The sequence below is a fragment of the Mauremys mutica genome, chromosome 19, assembly GCF_020497125.1.
Source record: "Mauremys mutica isolate MM-2020 ecotype Southern chromosome 19, ASM2049712v1, whole genome shotgun sequence".
NCBI classification, from domain to species: domain Eukaryota; kingdom Metazoa; phylum Chordata; order Testudines; family Geoemydidae; genus Mauremys; species Mauremys mutica.
Genome location: NC_059090.1, coordinates 11,140,584 through 11,157,858, shown reverse-complemented (window position 1 = coordinate 11,157,858; position 17,275 = coordinate 11,140,584). Strand labels below are relative to the sequence as shown.

Here is a 17,275-nt window from a genome sequence, read left to right as displayed (position 1 = left end):
AGTGACAGAAGGGGATTTTCCATCACTGTAGTAAATCCACCCCGCTTAAGAGGCAGAGGCTAGGTTGAAGGAAGAATTCTGTCTATAGTGGGCATTTAGTCAATCTAACCATATCATACAGGGTGTGAAATTTTCACAACTCTGAGCAATGTAGTTAGGTTGACCTAAGTTTTGGGGCAGATCAGGCCTGAGTTAAACCGGTACATACTTGTTTGTGTAAACATTCAAACTGATTTAGCCTTATAATGATTTAGCTGAGCTAAGAGTGTTCGTGCAAAGGGGATACACCAACTTAACTAAATCTCTCTCTCTAAACCCATTTAGTCAAGTCTGTACAAATTCTGTATGTAGACAAGGCCTTACCCTCAGAACACTCCTGTGAGGATAAATATTATCTATTCCATTTTAAACATGAGGAAACCAAATCAGAGAGATGAATAGATTTACTCAAAGTCACAAGAAGGACCCCCAATTCCCAGTCCCATGCCTTAGCCACAGGATTATCCTCATGATGGGAAGCAGGAGAAGCATTCCTGTTCAATATCTTCAAACTCAACAGTTCTGTGGTGTTTCCACTATTGTCTTAAGTTAAACCTGTAAGACTAAGGGTACGTCTTCACTACCCGCCGGATAGCAATCGATTTCTCGGAGTTCGATATATCGCGTCTCATCTAGACGCGCTCCCGTCGACTCCGGAACTCCACCGGAGCGAGTGGCGAAGTCGACGGGGGAGCCACGGACGTCGATCCCGCGCCGTGAGGACGGGTAAGTAATTCGAGCTAAGGTACTTCGACTTCAGCTACGCTATTCATGTAGCTGAAGTTGCGTACTTTAGATCAACCCCCCACCCCCTAGTGTAGACCAGGCCTAAGGTCATGTCTATACTTGGCTTTCAGCTACTGGTACAACTACACCAATGCAATTCCCTAGAGTAGGCAAGGAATGCACTAGTCTAGCATAGCATAATTATCCTTGCAGTGGCTTAACCCAGTTGGAAACTACAAATTGCCCTCAACTGTCGTCTGAAATCCCAGCCTAATAGTGCAATCTCTCAGTTCAGATCATATCTCCACTATAGTCAAAAGTCATGGTTATTATTAGCATGGTTTGCTTGAGTAGAGACTGAACTGAGGTTTTTTTCTTGAAAAATATGCTATCAACTCACTCTTTAGTATTCTACAGTTCTACTCTTCTATTATAGAGCAGTCTACATCAAGGTAAAGCATAAAAGCTGTAAGTGAAACTGGCATGCAACAATTTTCAAAAAAATGTTGTAATTTTGTATGTTACAGTGGCATAATTCTAACATACTGAAGCAACTAGCCACACTAACCATTGACTCAAGTGCTGACATGAGGAATGTAACCACCATTCTGCTTTCAGAGGAGTCCTCATCATGGACTGACAATGCTGGCGTTGCTGCTTGGGCCATTATCCCTGTAAAGGAAAAAATAAAACTGTTACAGACCTTGGTGCTACACAACAATGGAAGAACACTAAATCCTTTGTTACACGGTGGAAACTAAAGGATTTTTTTTTTAAAAGGTAGAGATTAAATTTGGACCCCTCCCAAAAAAAGGAAAAAACCTCCATGATCTCTGTTTACATTTCCCCTAATTCCAAAGACATTTTGTAAGAATTAGATTTTTAAATTAACTAGTAAGATGACACATCCTGACTAGAATACAGACTGTAAGTATCTAGAATAACAATGTGAGTTACCCAAATAATTTTGTTCTAAAGCATCCTCGATAACCTGAGTATCTGGATTAATACTTATATGGATAAACTAGATAGGATACACTTAAAACATGGACATCATCCCTACCCTTTAAAGTTCTAGGGTTTTCTGTTTGAAAAAAATCTTCCCGGTAATCAACTGCATATCCTAAGACATTAACTCAGTCTAGCAGAAAAGTGTCTTCAGACATACCAACAGTAGCAGCAAAGAGTTGGACATTTTTATTTGTATACCATTCAGCTACCTGTGGATGTCAACTTCAAAGCCTAGTTGGACCTATTTGGGTACCAACAGTCTTTTATATTTTATAAACTGAAATATAATAGAAACAATTTAAAAAACGGCCAGTCCCGCCCCCCCCAAAAAGGTTTAATGTCTTTTATAAACATTATGATTTATAGAAAGCTTGGGCTTATTCTTTAAAGTAACCATTAGAAATATTAGGACTTGTCTATTCTGTTTTCGCTGGAAAGATCTCTGGATGATGGGAGAACACGTGGTATGATCGCATCATGAAAATGAAACCTGAGCAACTGATAAAGAGAAGGGATTTTTTTCTGCTAGACTGTTGCAACTTATTTTATTTATACCTATTTAACTCAAACTCTTGCCAAACACTTGGGAGAAGAGCACTTTCTTAAACAGTAAACCATCTTGTGCAAGTCTCCGTTAAGCACAACAGAATCAAGAAAAGCTCAGGATAATTAAGGCATTCTGGAAAAGTGCACTCTATGATCTTGCTCCTTTTCTATAACTTGGGCAGACATTTTGGCTCAAGTTTTTCAAGGGTCTCATGCAGTACTTAATTTGTAACAAGAGAGGTGCTGAGGCTCAAGCAATAAGGTGCAAGGACTCAAACAACTTTATTTTCATAACTGACAGCAAGCCCAGAGGTGCTGGGGCTATGAACTGCCATGCCTAGAGGTGTGCCCTGGCACAAATTAAGCACAAATCAGGATGGTGAATGCATATGAATATCCATTTCGTGTGCACCAAATATACACTTTTGAAAATTTGGGCGGTTAGTCCCTTCTACAAAGGGACTTACCGAATACACTGACTAGATTAAATGCGACTGGGGGTTCTCTCTGTCCCTTCATCCTTAGTAGCCGTGCCTTTCAATTTCAACTGAATGTAGCACTTTTTCTCTTTAAAAAAAAAAGTGTTGCACTATACTGTACATATCACCTGCAAGTAGACTACTACGGAGGTTCAAAAGTCTGGCAAATGAAACCTAGATATTCAGTAGTTACCTTAGCAACATCAAGTTTCTTAAACTCTATAGTAACACAGTACACGTAAATCAAGCAAATTGCTGTTTTAAGTCTTGTCCATTTAACAACCACACTTTTAAGTCATGTTTGAGACAGTCCCTTCTCCAGACACACATGCTTGCAAGGTTCAAATATGGTGATTTAACAAAGTTGTTTGGTAGCTTAAAAATACAATGTATTGCAGCTAATGCTAACTGTCTTAAAATCAGCCTAAATGCTGTAAATCGGAATCTCTGGGCTTGGCTACACTTACAAATTTGCAGCGCTGCAGCAGGGTATGAAAACACACCCTCTCCAGCGCTGCAAATTGCGGCGCTGCAAAGCGCCAGTGTGGTCAAAGCCCCAGCGCTGGGAGCGCGGCTCCCAGCGCTGTCCGTTATTCCCCACAGGGAGGTGGAGTACGGACAGCGCTGGGAGAGATTTCTCCCAGCGCTGGTGCTTTGACTACACTTAGCGCTTCAAAGCGCTGCCGCTTATGAATAACTTTATAAATATGACAATCAATTGTACTGTATTGAGGGCTTGATCCTGTAGGGGACTCAAGTTGTGCCACTGGGTGAAAGACTAGCAAAATCAGAAATATGGCCTCTGACTCCAGGAGATACCATCATGTATCTCGTAAGAATCATCCACTGAGCCCACTTGAGTGGTCTTTTTTTTTTTTTTTTTTAAATAGAATAACAGGATTGGAAGGGACCTCGGGAGATCATCTAGTCCAACCCCCTGCTCAAAGCAAGACCAATCCCCAGACAGAGTTTTGCCCCAGATCCCTAAATAGCCCTGTCAAGGATTGAACTCACAACCCTGGGTTTAGCAGGCCAATGCTCAAACCACTGAGCTGTCCCTCCCCCCATCGCTCTTATTTTAAAACTTTTCCTTACCTAAGCTCTGATTGGCTCAGTTCTCAATTTAAAGAAAGTCAGTAGCTATGCACATGGAACCACAGTTTGTGGAACTGCTAAATAAGCTTTTGACAGCAGTATCCTCTTCTGCAGGCACAGACAGAAAGAATCTTTTCTTCATTTGAACTAATTCATTCAAAAATAAGAGAAACTGATGGGGATTTAGACAAGATTTCCTGCTTTTACTTCTCTTCCAATCTATGAATAAAAGTGAGAAGGGGGAAGATGAGATCTACTAGTTTTAAAAGTTAGGACAAGTAAGTAATTTAGAAGACTCTCTCATTTTTAAGAGACTTAGGTAAGAACTTAAACTCCAGTCACTCTGACTAAGGCATATTTGAAAATTTCTCAGGCTGACCAGAAATAATCAGAGAAACAAGGCGGGTGTCGTAATATCTTTTATTGGACCATCTTCTGTTGGTGAGAGAGACAAGCTTTCGAGCTTATACAGAGCTCTTCTTCAGGTTGAGAAAACTAACTCAAAGTGTTAAATGATCAGCGTATTTCACTGTCTATAGATAACCCCCTTGTTTAACAAATAATTTAGTTCTAAATGTGAAACGTTTTGATAAGAGAAGTTTATGTATTCAAAACATTTATGGTTTTAATAACAATAAATTTTATGTGCTGTTTTCGGTTTAATTAGATTAGTTACCAACCTAATGCAACTTAATTAACTTTTTGTTCATGATTTGTGTTATCTAATATATGTTCACCACTTTCTAACATTAAAATTGTACAATTAATAAGAATCTGAAAGTATTAAGCTATGTAATTGCTTAAAAAATATGTATACAATTAAGTGTTCCCCCTTAGGTAGCAAAAAGATGTACCAAATCTACTGTAATGTCTCTATTTAGATGTAAATCAACATGTTTCAATGGTTATATACACCTATGAGAATGCACTTTTCTTTACAAAATAACTGAAGTATAAATGGAAAAGTTGATTAAAATCAATTATTTAAAAAAATCAAAGCTTTGCACTTGGTGATTTAGAATCGATCCACCCTGACACAAGCAGCCACACACCTGGAAAATTTCTTTTACATTTCATATTTTCCTCTAAATTTTGCAGTTTCCCCCCTGCATCTCTGCCAGTCTATAGTATAGGGGCATAGTATTCATTATTAGGCATAGCACCATTGAGCTCAATAGGTCTGCACCTGACCACAAGATTAGTCCCTTAAATGGTGAAGGTCAACAGAATCTCCTGAGATTAACACTCGGTGCAAGCTTATTCAAAATCTGTGTGGTACTTTGAACATGTGCCAATGTACTAGTCAAAAAAGTTACACTGAATCAGATCGTTAGCTATTACTATGGCCCTACCAAATTCACGGCCATGAAAACTCATCAAGGACAGTGAAATCTGGTCTTTTGTGTGCTTTTACCTTATACTATACAGATTTCACAGGGGAGACCAGCATTTCTCAAATTGGGGGTCCTGACCCAAAAGGGAGTTGCAGGGAGGGTCAGAAGATTTTTTTTGTTTGTTTTTTGGGGCAGGGGGGGGGTGTCAGGGTATTGCCACCCTTCCTTCTGCACTGACTTCAGAGCCAGGTAGCTGGAGAACAGCAGCTGTCGGCTGGGTACCCAGCTCTGAGGCAGCACCCTGCCAGCAGCAGCGCAGAAGTAAGGGTGGAAATGCCATACCATGCACACAGCCAGCAGCTGTCGCTTTCCAGTAGGGATGTAAAAGGTTAAATGGTAAGCATTAGGCCAACCTCTACCATTAAACCCGCAGCCCCACATCTGGCCGGACCAGCCCCAGGCCCAGCAGCCCTGTGCCTGGAGCAACCCCAGCCCCAGCCACCCCACAGCAGCCAGCCAGAGCAACCTCAGTTAACAGTTCACCAGTTAAACAATATAATTTTAATCGTTTAACCGGTTAACTTTTTAAACTGCTATTTACAGCCCTACTCCCTACCTACATCTCCAGCTGCTCAGCTCTGAAGGCAGCTCCACCACCAGCAGCAGTGCAGAAGTTAAGGTAGCAGTAACGTGACACTCCTACACACACACACCACTCCTTTTTGGGTCAGAACCCCTACAACGTGAAATTTCAAATTTAAATAGCTGAAATCACAAAATTTACAATTTTTAAAATCCTATGACTGTGAAATTGACCAAAATGGACCATGAATTTGGTAGGTAGTAGCTGTCACAAGTAGATTTCCATAACACCGCTAATGATATATTTATTTGTAAGTCTTCGACAATCCTATTGCTTGGAAAGGGCCTTCAAAGAGGACAGTAGCATTTAGTATTATTTATCATCTGTAAATCCTTTAAACTGACTGTCCGAAGAGACGTTTTCATCTAATAAGTGAAGACCTGTAACATTAAATAAGCTATTACACAAAGCAACAGTGATGGGGCACCAGGGGTAGGGTCTGGCCATCCTCAGCTGGAGAGGGGGTCACCAGGACACGAAACAAATGACCAAAATGGGAGCACAGGGATAAGAAAAAAAAATGCATCACTTAACTGGGACCTAGATATAGCTCATTCAGCACGTTTTTGGCTTACTTCCACTTCTGAGAGCAAAGAAATAGAAATGCTTGTGGCAAGTGAAAGCCAAACCACAAGAGAAAGTTACTGTGTGTCTTACTTATTCTTACAGAAGAGTGCACATGCCAATCCCTGCAGCCCACGGGTGTTAACTATCCTCCCTGACAGTTACTGATGGACACAAAAAAGCAAGAGAAACAACATTCTGGCATGAGTAGGAAGAACTACACTTTTTAAAGAGTTTTGTTTGTACAGAGCATATGCTGTTTGGGGAGAAAAAGGAAGGAAGACAATTAAATTTCCCTTTATGAATAGCACAGCAAGATAGGCAAATAAATTTTACACCTAGCCTGCCATAACCCAAGAGAAGTTAAAGTGGAGGTTACAGGAATCTGTTTCACAAAAACATGTACGACCTGTAAGGCAAATCCTTACCTCCCAGTTAAAATGACCAGGACCAGACACAAAACAGGAAGGAGAAGGCTCAGTGAAATTAACATCTGGCATTTCTCATGTCTGATTTCTATACTGAACATTGGATTGCTCCACATACACACAAACATATGGCACAGGTATTCACAACTTTAATCTGAGAGTAGCTTTCTTGATAAGTGCTCTCTTACCATTCCAATATGACACCATTATATGCTCAGTAACAGTGAACCACTAAACACAGCAGCTGGGACATTTGCTGTCGCCATTTCAAACCAACTCCCACTGCAGGGATTTAACTCTCAGCAGTAGAATCAACAAGAACAGCACTGTGTTTTTTACATTTTTAAAGTGGCTTATCCAAACCCATCAGGAGAATATTGCTACTTAAAAACCAAGTCCTGATGAAACTAATGAAATATAATTCCCATAATTATGCCACTCAGAAGCATAGGATCTCTCTCTTCAGAATCCAAGGCACTCTTTTATTTCCTTAATTTTAGTGTGCATAGGTTGACACTTCCATTTTCCCCCTACAGCAGAGGCAAGAAAAAGCTTACTAATCAAGGGCCAGATATCGAGAAGTACAGAGTAACCACAATACCCATTAACTTTAGAGGAGCTACAGGTGATTAGCACCTAAGTTACTATCACTGATGTTTAGAGACTTGTAACTTAGAAAACATGGCTCAAAAATCACTACATTAACCTACCAACTATTAATAAGGAGTCTGTTACACATACACAATGGCCTGCCCAGGAAAACATTTAAAAACAACAACAACAACAAAGTTTCTCTTTAGCTAGGTACTGAAATGGTCCTCTTCCCAGTACCACTGCAGTGCGTAAAAAACTATTTCTAACCAGGGTGGATGAATCATAACTTTGTTAAAATAATCTTTAAAAATATTCAACACTAGCAACTAGTTTCAACAAGAGAGTCTTTTGGAAAGCATTTTTAACTACGCTACGACACATCCACACCAATCAGTGTAATCACATTTTCAGAAACTTTTTTCAAACTTGCTTTTAACAGTTTTCAAACACAAGGAGATGCTGGTGTAAATAGACCAATGAGTTACAGATATAACGAAATTCCAAAAGGCATGTATATACTAGGGCTGTCAAGCAATTAAAAAAATTCATCGCGATTAATCACGTGATTAATCACACTGTTAAACAACAGAATACCATTTATTTAAATATTTTGGATGTTTTCTACATTTTCAAATATATTGATTTCAATTACAAAAAGTGTACAGTGCTCACTTTATATTTACTTTGATTATAAATATTTGCACTGTAAAAATGAAAAAAAGTATATTTCAATTCACTTCATACAAGTACTGTAGTGCAATCTCTTTATCATGAAAGTTGAACTTACAAATGTAGAATTATGTACAAAAATAACTGCATTCAAAAAATAACAGATTAATCAACAGCCCTAGCATATACTTTACTACTTTTTTTATATATCTGACTAGTATATGTTTGGGCTTTAATAGCATCTTAATTACTCTATCTGTGCATATATTTAAGTCTGTCTTAATAGTCAAGTAAGATTGAGACTTGGAGTAAATTCACTTAGTTTTCTAAGTATGCATACAGATCTAAAGCAGTAAAAAGATATTAATGAATGTTAAATCAAGTAAACTAAGTAAATTATTAATCAGAGTCCCCACCATTTGATAATTTCAGTCTTTACTAGTGTAATCGCATTTACTTAATAAACATGATTGTTCGCGTTAAGTAATTATTACTTTGGTTCTCTGTGTCAACACTAACACCCAATGTCTGAAGTAATTTATTTTGAACTCCACTCCTGTTTATCTCATTATAGCAAAACTGGTTCTGGCATTTTTTCCATAGCGACAAATTGTCTTCTCAGGTAATACAGCTCACCCTTGGTTTCTGTGTCACATTGTACTGTGTCACAGGAACCTAATCTATTGTTTCCATAAAAAAAAAACCCACCTACAGAGACCTGTTCTTCAGGTGCTCACATAAAGGCCTACCCACACTACAACCCAAAACACATTTTTGAAACCATTTGTAACAACCATTTGTTCCACTTACAGCAAACATGGTTGAGCTATAGCCCCCCCAGCAGTTTTTTCCCCACCCCCACACTACCCTATGCTAACCAAGCCTGTATGCCCATGCCACACCAAACTGCCTAAACATGTATCAGTGCATACTGGGAAAATCAGGGCAGCTATCCCATACTGCTTTTCTCTTGGAACCTGATGACCCTTCACTGTGTCTTTCCTCATTCTCCCTGGCCTCAGGATTTTGCATACTACTGACTGCTTTTGCAACCAAGAAAATCAAAACACTGCTCTTCCTGGAGCCCATTAGTTTTGTTCCTGCAGATATCCCTTCTACCCTGATACAAAGCTTGATGCTTACACAGGACAGAAAGAAAAAAATCCCAAGAGTCTTATGTTGCATTACTACTAGAGAAGGCAAATTAAGTATTTTGATTTGCTCAAAAAATGGACTCTTTGCTTAAGTCAAATTTGAGTTAATGATAGTATCAGTCACCCTGCTATGTTAATATATATTTCAATACAATACTTTCAGATTATCAAGTATACCACAAATTAAATCAACAGGAAAAAGCAGGGTGATGTGAAGAGTATTTTTAAATGGACAGCAATTACCAATTTCACTTCAAAGTTTATACAGCAGGTAGTTATGAAATACTGGGAGAGACTGTGATGTCAAACTGTGAGAAAAAAATTTAAGTGGATTGTGTACCTGTCAGAATTCCCAAAATGAATTCTCAGCCAAGTATGTCTCTGCTTTCCTTCCCACCCAACTTCCCAAGGACTGCTCCTTATTGCAAGTTCCACAAGGTGCAGTTAACACTCATGCACTATAGTGTCCCAACAAGAACATTCATTTTACCCAATGTGAAGAGACTTCTATATTTATAATTAAAATTATTTTCTACTAGAGGGTAAACAATCCCTTCAGTACATAGACAGGCAGTTGACATACACGTACAGGGAAAAAGCGTCACATAGGACTTCACCCAGACTAACCCTACTGTATTAATCTAACAAACTTGATCTGCTTCGAAAGATTAATTTCAATCTATTGAACATAAATTGTTATACTTTCAAAATACACAATGAACAACTCCCCAAAGACTCTGGTTACTCTGGTTACATCAGTTCAAATGTTGTTACCTCAATGGAGAGTTCTCAGTCTTCTTAAAACTAAAGAAAACAAATTTTCTACCGTTATTAATATGTAGCCATCAAGGCCGGTGGGATAAATTTTTATTTTATCCTTTTGTTTTGATTGATGTATTCATGTTTTCTCCTGCTATGTATTCTATGCTTTGGAGGTTTTAAGTCAATGTAACCCAATATGGTGCCTGACTAAGAAGAAAGGAACCGAAAGACACTCTCAAAAATAACGTGTATATGCACACAATCACAAGTGCACAAAAAAAGTAGATAACTTACTTTAATTTAGCCACCTAGTGTAGAATTTAGAATTTTTTAAAAGTCTGTAGCCTTTTTTGTAAAAAAGCCACACGTCTCATCAGCGAGAGTCTTTGATAGTAAGGCCTTGGCTACACTTGCAAATTTGCAGCGCTGCAGCAGGGTGTGAAAACACACCCTCTCCAGCGCTGCAAATTGCGGCGCTGCAAAGCGCCAGTGTGGTCAAAGCCCCAGCGCTGGGAGCGCGGCTCCCAGCGCTGTACGTTATTCCCCACAGGGAGGTGGAGTACGGACAGCGCTGGGAGAGCTCTCTCCCAGCGCTGGCGCTTTGACTACACTTAGCGCTTCAAAGCGCTGCCGCGGCAGCACTTTGAAGTACAAGTGTAGCCAAAGCCTTTGAAAAAAACTGGAAAAAAACAGAAGGAAATGTCTAAAACGTGTTGAAGACTGAACATATTAATGAAGAGTCTGTGACCCAAGAACCTCTCAATGCCAACTGGCAAAGAGGAGCAGAGGTGTGTACATTCTAATTCACCAGAGAGCGTAAAATATATGTACAAATACTATGTAAGAAGTGCTATACGTACAGACTTTAAGAATATATTTTCAGTGTGTAGTTACTGGTCACCAGATAAGGTGAAAAACATGTTTTCTGACAAACAAAAGATGTTTATTCGTCTATCTGTTCACATGTATATTGAGTATTGTCTCATTCACAATAGGCTTCTTATCACCAGTCTGTGTTGAAAGCAAATGAAATATTGTATGGACTTCAGAAAAAAAAATGTAACAGGAAGAGAAAGATTTGCTTAACTATGGGGGAAGGGGCACAGAGAAGACACCCAGGCATCCTTCACTGAGGAAGTAGAAAAAGACAATGAGCTTGTTTCATGAAAAAAGTCTCAGCTAGCCTTGGTTGATAACACCAAAGAGAACTTTGGGAGAGAGAAAACTTCTTTTGACAGGTTAACCTGCTAGCTTAGTCTATAAAAATGAGTGTTATGATTTTGTTTCATAGGTAATCATTTGTTTCCAATAGTCTTACTCACTATTACTAGAATCTTGAATCTTTGACAATACACTTATTCTTGTTTTCGCTATAAATATATCCAAGTGCTGTGGTGTTATGCAAGGTGGTGGACCTTGCTGAAACTTACACAATAATGTGTTTTGTTCCTTCGGGAACACTGAGCCTGGTAATTCTGTGAATATTCAGTGAATAACGGTCTAGGACACTGGACTAGGAAATGCTCTAAGGACTTGGCGGTTGGTGTGTGCCTATCACAGCCTGTACAGAAAGAGCAAGGCCTGTGGGGGCCTGGAAGATAGGATTTTGCTGTTGGAGGCTGTCGGTTTGAGGGAGCTGATCTGCAGCAGAGACAAGACTGCTTCATATGCTAAGGGCAGGTGGTGGTAAGGTGCCTCACGATCCTGGGTACTCTTGGGGAGCATCACAGAGTCCCAAAAAGAGGGGGTCACTTGTAATAATATTACGTTAAAGAGACAAGGTGGGTAAGGTAATGTATTTTATTGGACAAACTTCTGTTGGTGAGACAGAAACTTTTGAGCTTACACAGAGCTCTTCTTCAGGTCTGGGCTTGTCTATCTCACCAACAGAATCTGGTCCAATAAAAGATATTTCCTCACCCGCCTTGTCTTTCTAATATCCTAGGACCAACACAGCTACACCTACACTGCACGTAAGATTAAATTAACACATTCAGATAGAAACATGTAGTTGATGGTCTCTCAAAGATACTATATTGAGAGCCCTGTACACTAAATTCCTCCCTACTGGCTACCTCGCAAGCTGTCTCTTTATACTAGGTCATGGCTGCTTAAAACAGCACTTTTGATCAGTTCTTAGAATTGATCTTTCAGGGCTGAAAATAGAGCTCTTTTTGCATAATGCCCTTACTTGGAACCTCCTCACTTTGGCAGATTATCGGAACAGGTTTGGTGATCTGCAGGGTTCTTCAAATTATTTCTATTTAGTCTGCTGCTTGGTTTATTGCTTTGTGCAGGAGTGAGAAAAACATTTTGACTATTCAGATTTTAAAAAACAGTGAAAGCATTTTTGCTGCCCATTGTGTGTAGCATCATGTAGTTTCTGATGTTATTTTTGGTGACAGCGCTTAGATGCAACGGGATAAAGACTTTCATGAATATTTAGCCAAACAAACCCACATAGCCCCTCCCACCAGGGGAATGAGACATTTCCCCCTCCTCACCAGGCAATAGCAACAGGGGGAGAGCTATGGCACTGCCCTGCCAATGGGTATGGCTACACTGGCGATTTGCAGCACTGGAAAGCCTCCACCAGCGCTGCAATTAGTAAGTGGCCACACCTGCAGGGCACTTCCAGCGCTGCAACTCCCTGGCTGTAGTGCTGGCCGTACACCTCACTCAGCATGGGGAATAAGGATTCCAGCACTGGTGCTGCAGCGCTGGTCATCAAGTGTGGCCACACACCAGCGCTGTGATTGGCCTCCAGGGTATAAGGATGTATACCAGAATGCTTTTAACTAAATTACTCTCTTTGTTTTGTTATGCAGCCTCTCTTTGTTTTGTTGTGAACGCTCCTTTGCCACTGCTGCTTATCTAAAAAACAAACAGAGCTCCTGTTTGCTGTGATCATCTGTACCTGGCTGTAAACAATCAAATGAGATTGCAGGCAGGGAGTGAATGAAACAGCGGGGAGTCGTGTTGGCTGCAGGCTGTTTGCAATTAAGAGTTACGACTAAGGGGTTGGAAACATGTTCTGATTTTTCAAGGCAGGAAGCTAAACACACAGTGTTGGCTCCAAAAATCCACTCTCTCTCTCTCCCCCCGCTCCCTGTCACACTAGACCCCACTCCACCCCCCTCTTTTGAAAAGCACGTTGCGGCCACTTGAATGCTGGGATAGCTGCCCATAATGCATAACTCCCAACAGCGCTGCTAATGCTGCAAATGTGGCCACACACCAGCGCTGGTAGCTGTGAGTGTGGCCACACACCAGCGCTGCTCCTACACAGCTGGATGACCAGCGCTGCAAACTACCAGCGCTGCAAACCGTAAGTGTAGCCATACCCACAGTGCCTCAATCTTAACCTATGGCAAGATTTCAGTCTCCATGGCCTAGACGGTTCTTTGCCGCTCCACTTTGACTGTCAACATTCCAATGGTGCTAAAAGTGCCATTGTAAATGATGGTTTGAGTGAGATGAACGTACATCCGCTGAGAAATGGACTGAAGCCTTTACGCTGCAGTAAATTCTGTGCTGGCAGATACCCTCTGAAAATCAATCAGATTCTGCATGGACAGATTCTTGCACCTACACAGCCTAAGTCAAGTGAATGTGGGGTCACTTGCAGAAACACTGGAGGATTGGGGCCCAAAACCTCAAATTTATTTCATGTAGGTTACCATTATATGGGCAACCTGGTAGGTTACCATTATATGGGCAACCTGGGATGGATGTGAGCCAGCAATCAAGGGTTGAAAAAGATTAAAAATTTGAGAGAGAAATTTAAAAGCACGCACATAAACCAGGGTTTGATTCTCAGTCATTTTTCACCCACAAGTCCAATATTATCATTTTTTCCTTCATTCTGCCCCCACGTCAGTGTCATTTGCACCATTTCAGTCAAAAACTAAGAAGAGAGAAACAATATATGAAATTATGCAAAGTAATTGTGCCAGTTATGGCTAAGACATTTACGTTAACAGCATAAATATAATAATTTCATAGGTTAGGTTAAAAAAACCTCAAACGCATCAGTGTGAACTGCTGCCCTTCCTTGGGGTTAATGAAGATTTTGCAGATACAGACACACCAGTCTTCTTATGCTGGCAAAGCCCCCTAGTGGAGACGCAGCATGTACCAGCAAAAGGACAGGTTTCAGAGTAGCAGCCGTGTTAGTCTGTATCCGCAAAAAGAACAGGAATTATTTTGCTGGCACTGTATAGCTAGCTGAACAACCTCCCTAAAGGACATACGCTGTACCAGTATAAACTGCATCTGCACTGGGAGGGAAGGAGGGGGAAGAGAGGGAGAGGAAGGAGTGTGGGGTTGCCGGCATAGCTATGTTATTTAGGGGCATGTTTTTTTCCACGTGCCTAACCAACATAGTTATCCCAGCAAAACTTTCTAGAATAGACCCAGTAGGAGAACACTTCAATCTCCCTGGACATTCTATAACAGATTTAGAAGTAGCTATACTTGCAAAATTAACACCATTAATTTGGGCTTGAATAGGGACTGGGAGTGGCTGGCTCCTTACAAAAGCAGCTTTGCCTCTCCTGAAATTGACACCTCCTCATCTATTAGTGGGAGTGGATCACATCCACCCTGATCGAATTGGCCCTGTCAACACTGGTTCGCCACTTGTGAGGTAACTCCCTTCTCTTCATGTGTCATTATATAACGCCTGCATCTGTAATCTTCACTCCATGCATCTGAAGTGAGGTTTTTTACCCACGAAAGCTCCTGCCCAAATAAATCTGTTAGTCTTTAAGGTGCCACTGGACTCCTCCTTGTTTTTGTGGATACAGCCTAACACGGCTATGCCCTGATTCTAGAGTACACCTGGCTCTCTGTGTGTGGGACAGACACAGCTCAAGGAGAGAGACAGGAAAAGAGACAGAAAGACTGAAGAGAGCAGATGACACACACAGAGCCTAGAGAAACTGGCAAGAGGCAGCTTGGGACTGGGAGCAAAGAAACTACCTCCTCTCATTTTTGGTTCCTCCTGTGTTTGGAGAAATAGGACTTCACACATTCTATGTACATAAATAACATGGCATCAAAGGTACCACCAGACTCTTTCATCAGTTCCTCCTGTTGGTCCCTCAAACCTTGACTAACTACTCAGGTCAAAAGGACTAACAATATTTTAAAATTCAATCTGAAATGATATTCTTCTTCTTACTGATAATGCCATGAATTGCATATTCCCCAGTGCTGCATATTCAAACTCAGTGACTGCTGCTATTTCACAGGCAGAAAGGAGAGAAAGCTTTTGGTGAAAGTTTATGTTTTTTTACAAAATTCCAAATCCCAGAGAAAGCAACTCTGTGACCTATTTTAGGCCTGCATTACCAAGGGCAAGAAACAACAACTGTTTTCTTCCCAACCCTCCTCAAAGTAGACTGCCCCAGGAGGTGCTGAGCCTCATTTTCTGTATCTCACCCGTCCCGCATACACAAGGAGAGAGGGGCGTAAATCACGGAACTTGAGCACTTGTGCTCAACCAAGAGGTGTAAACTCCTAGCTTCCCATTTTCCACTTCCAGCATGATGCTAAACCCCTAAACTTCTATTTCTGGACCTCACCAGACTCCCATCGACCAGCCAACTCCTAAAGGTTTATTAGCATACTCACCCTGATGCCCTCACAAGAAGCAGCTGCCTGCCCTGGCCTCCTCTCTTATGCTCATTCCCTACCAGCATGCTCCAGGACCTGGCATGTGCCAGACAATGAGAAGCAGTGGCACCCCAGTGTAAGGACCATAGCCCCAACCAAGGGAAGAGCAGTTTCCTCTCTATGATCGATCTTGATCATACTGCACTACTCCCAAAGATGGAGGATGTTGTGCTCAACCACCAAGGTAATAGTGGAAGAGGTGTGAAAACTCCCACCAGGAGAAAGGGAAATGAGATGCCCTTCAATCTCAATAGCAACTGGTGGGAGAGAGTGAGACAGCCCCAAGAAATAGTGACTTGGGGGAAAGGGGGAAATTGATGGGGTATAAACCTCAAGGAATAGTGACTGCAGAGCAGCAAAGCTGGGGGTAGAGGAAATTAATGACGTCCCCTCCACCCCACCCCCAGGCAATATCAACTGGGGAGAAGGATGAGAGTCACAGACTTCACCCTGGGAATAGTGACCAGGGAAGGAAGATTGTGAGTTACACACACACGGACGGGGAATAGTGACCCGGGGGGAGGGGATGTGAGTCACACACACACGGGGAATAGTGACCCGGGGGGGGGGATGTGAGTCACACACACACAGGGAATAGCGACTGGGGGGGTGATTTCCCCGTGGGGGGGTAATAGCGACGGTGGGGGGAGAGTCCCCCCCCAGGGAACAGTGAGGGGGATATGAGTCACACACACACACAGAGGGAACAGGGAGAGGGATATGAGTCACCCCCACCCCCACGGGGAATAGCGACCAGGGCGGGGGAACACCCCCAGGGACCGGCCCAGGCCCGCTCTCCGCTCGGCCCGGGCTCTCACTCACTGGCTGGCCGCCGCCGCCGGGATCAGGGCAGCCCGGGTCCTGGTGAGTCTCGGCGAGGAGCCGCCGCCGCCGCCTCGGGGCGAGGGGAGGCCAAGCTAATCCCAGCTCACAGCAGGCGCTTCCCGGCTCGGCTCGGCCCGTCCCCGCGGCCTCTTCGCGACTCGTCGGGCTCCCGGCGGGGGCTTGGTGACCGCGTCCACTGGGGCGCCGGCCGGGCCTCGTCCCCTCACACAGTCGTTCACCCTGAACCCAGGACCGATGTAAGGGGGGGAGAGGGGGGGAGTTTTTTGTTCGAGGAAAGCCATTTGCGCAGGCGCAGAGGCCGCGGCGCCTGCCGGGTGTTGCGGTTCGGCGGCCCCGTCCGTTCACGCGCTGGGCAGCGGCAGGCTGGGAGGCGGGCGGACTACAACTCCCGGCGTGCCCCGCGCTGGCGACCCGCTGCCGCGGCGTGCGGCGGCGCGAGGGAAGGGAGCGAGAGAGCAACGCTGGCCTCTCAGGCAGGCGGCGAGGGGGAACATGGCTGTGCGGCCCGCCTCGGCGCTTGGGGGAGCTGCGGGCGCGGCGGCCTGTGGGCCCCGCCGGCGCCGGGGGGGCACCTGCGCGCGGGAGTGTCCCTCAGGAAAGGCGCGGGAGACGTTAAACGGCCCTGCACGGCCCCCTCCCCCCACCGCCCTCCTGGAGCCTGGGATCCCCCTGCGGGAAAACCAGCTCGGGAGCAGGAGGCTGGGCA

At 42.9% G+C, this 17,275-nt stretch overlaps 1 protein-coding gene across 4 annotated transcripts in view; it reads right to left on the bottom strand.

Annotated features, from left to right (window-relative positions):
* The window catches only part of GTF2I (general transcription factor IIi), a 73,117-nt gene extending 56,307 nt beyond the window's left edge, over positions 1-16,810 (bottom strand). For 3 of the 4 annotated variants that reach the window (XM_044993818.1, XM_044993820.1, XM_044993821.1), the window contains exons 1-2: positions 16,546-16,810; positions 1,334-1,437 (exon numbers count right to left, since the gene is read on the bottom strand). In XM_044993818.1, the coding sequence (XP_044849753.1) occupies positions 1,334-1,432 (99 nt within the window). In that variant the 5' untranslated portion in view covers positions 1,433-1,437; positions 16,546-16,810. Of the gene's footprint in view, positions 1-1,333; positions 1,438-3,896; positions 4,116-16,545 lie in introns of all 4 variants that reach the window. The other variant, XM_044993819.1, reaches the window with a different exon arrangement.
* Between the last annotated feature and the right edge of the window lie 465 nt (positions 16,811-17,275).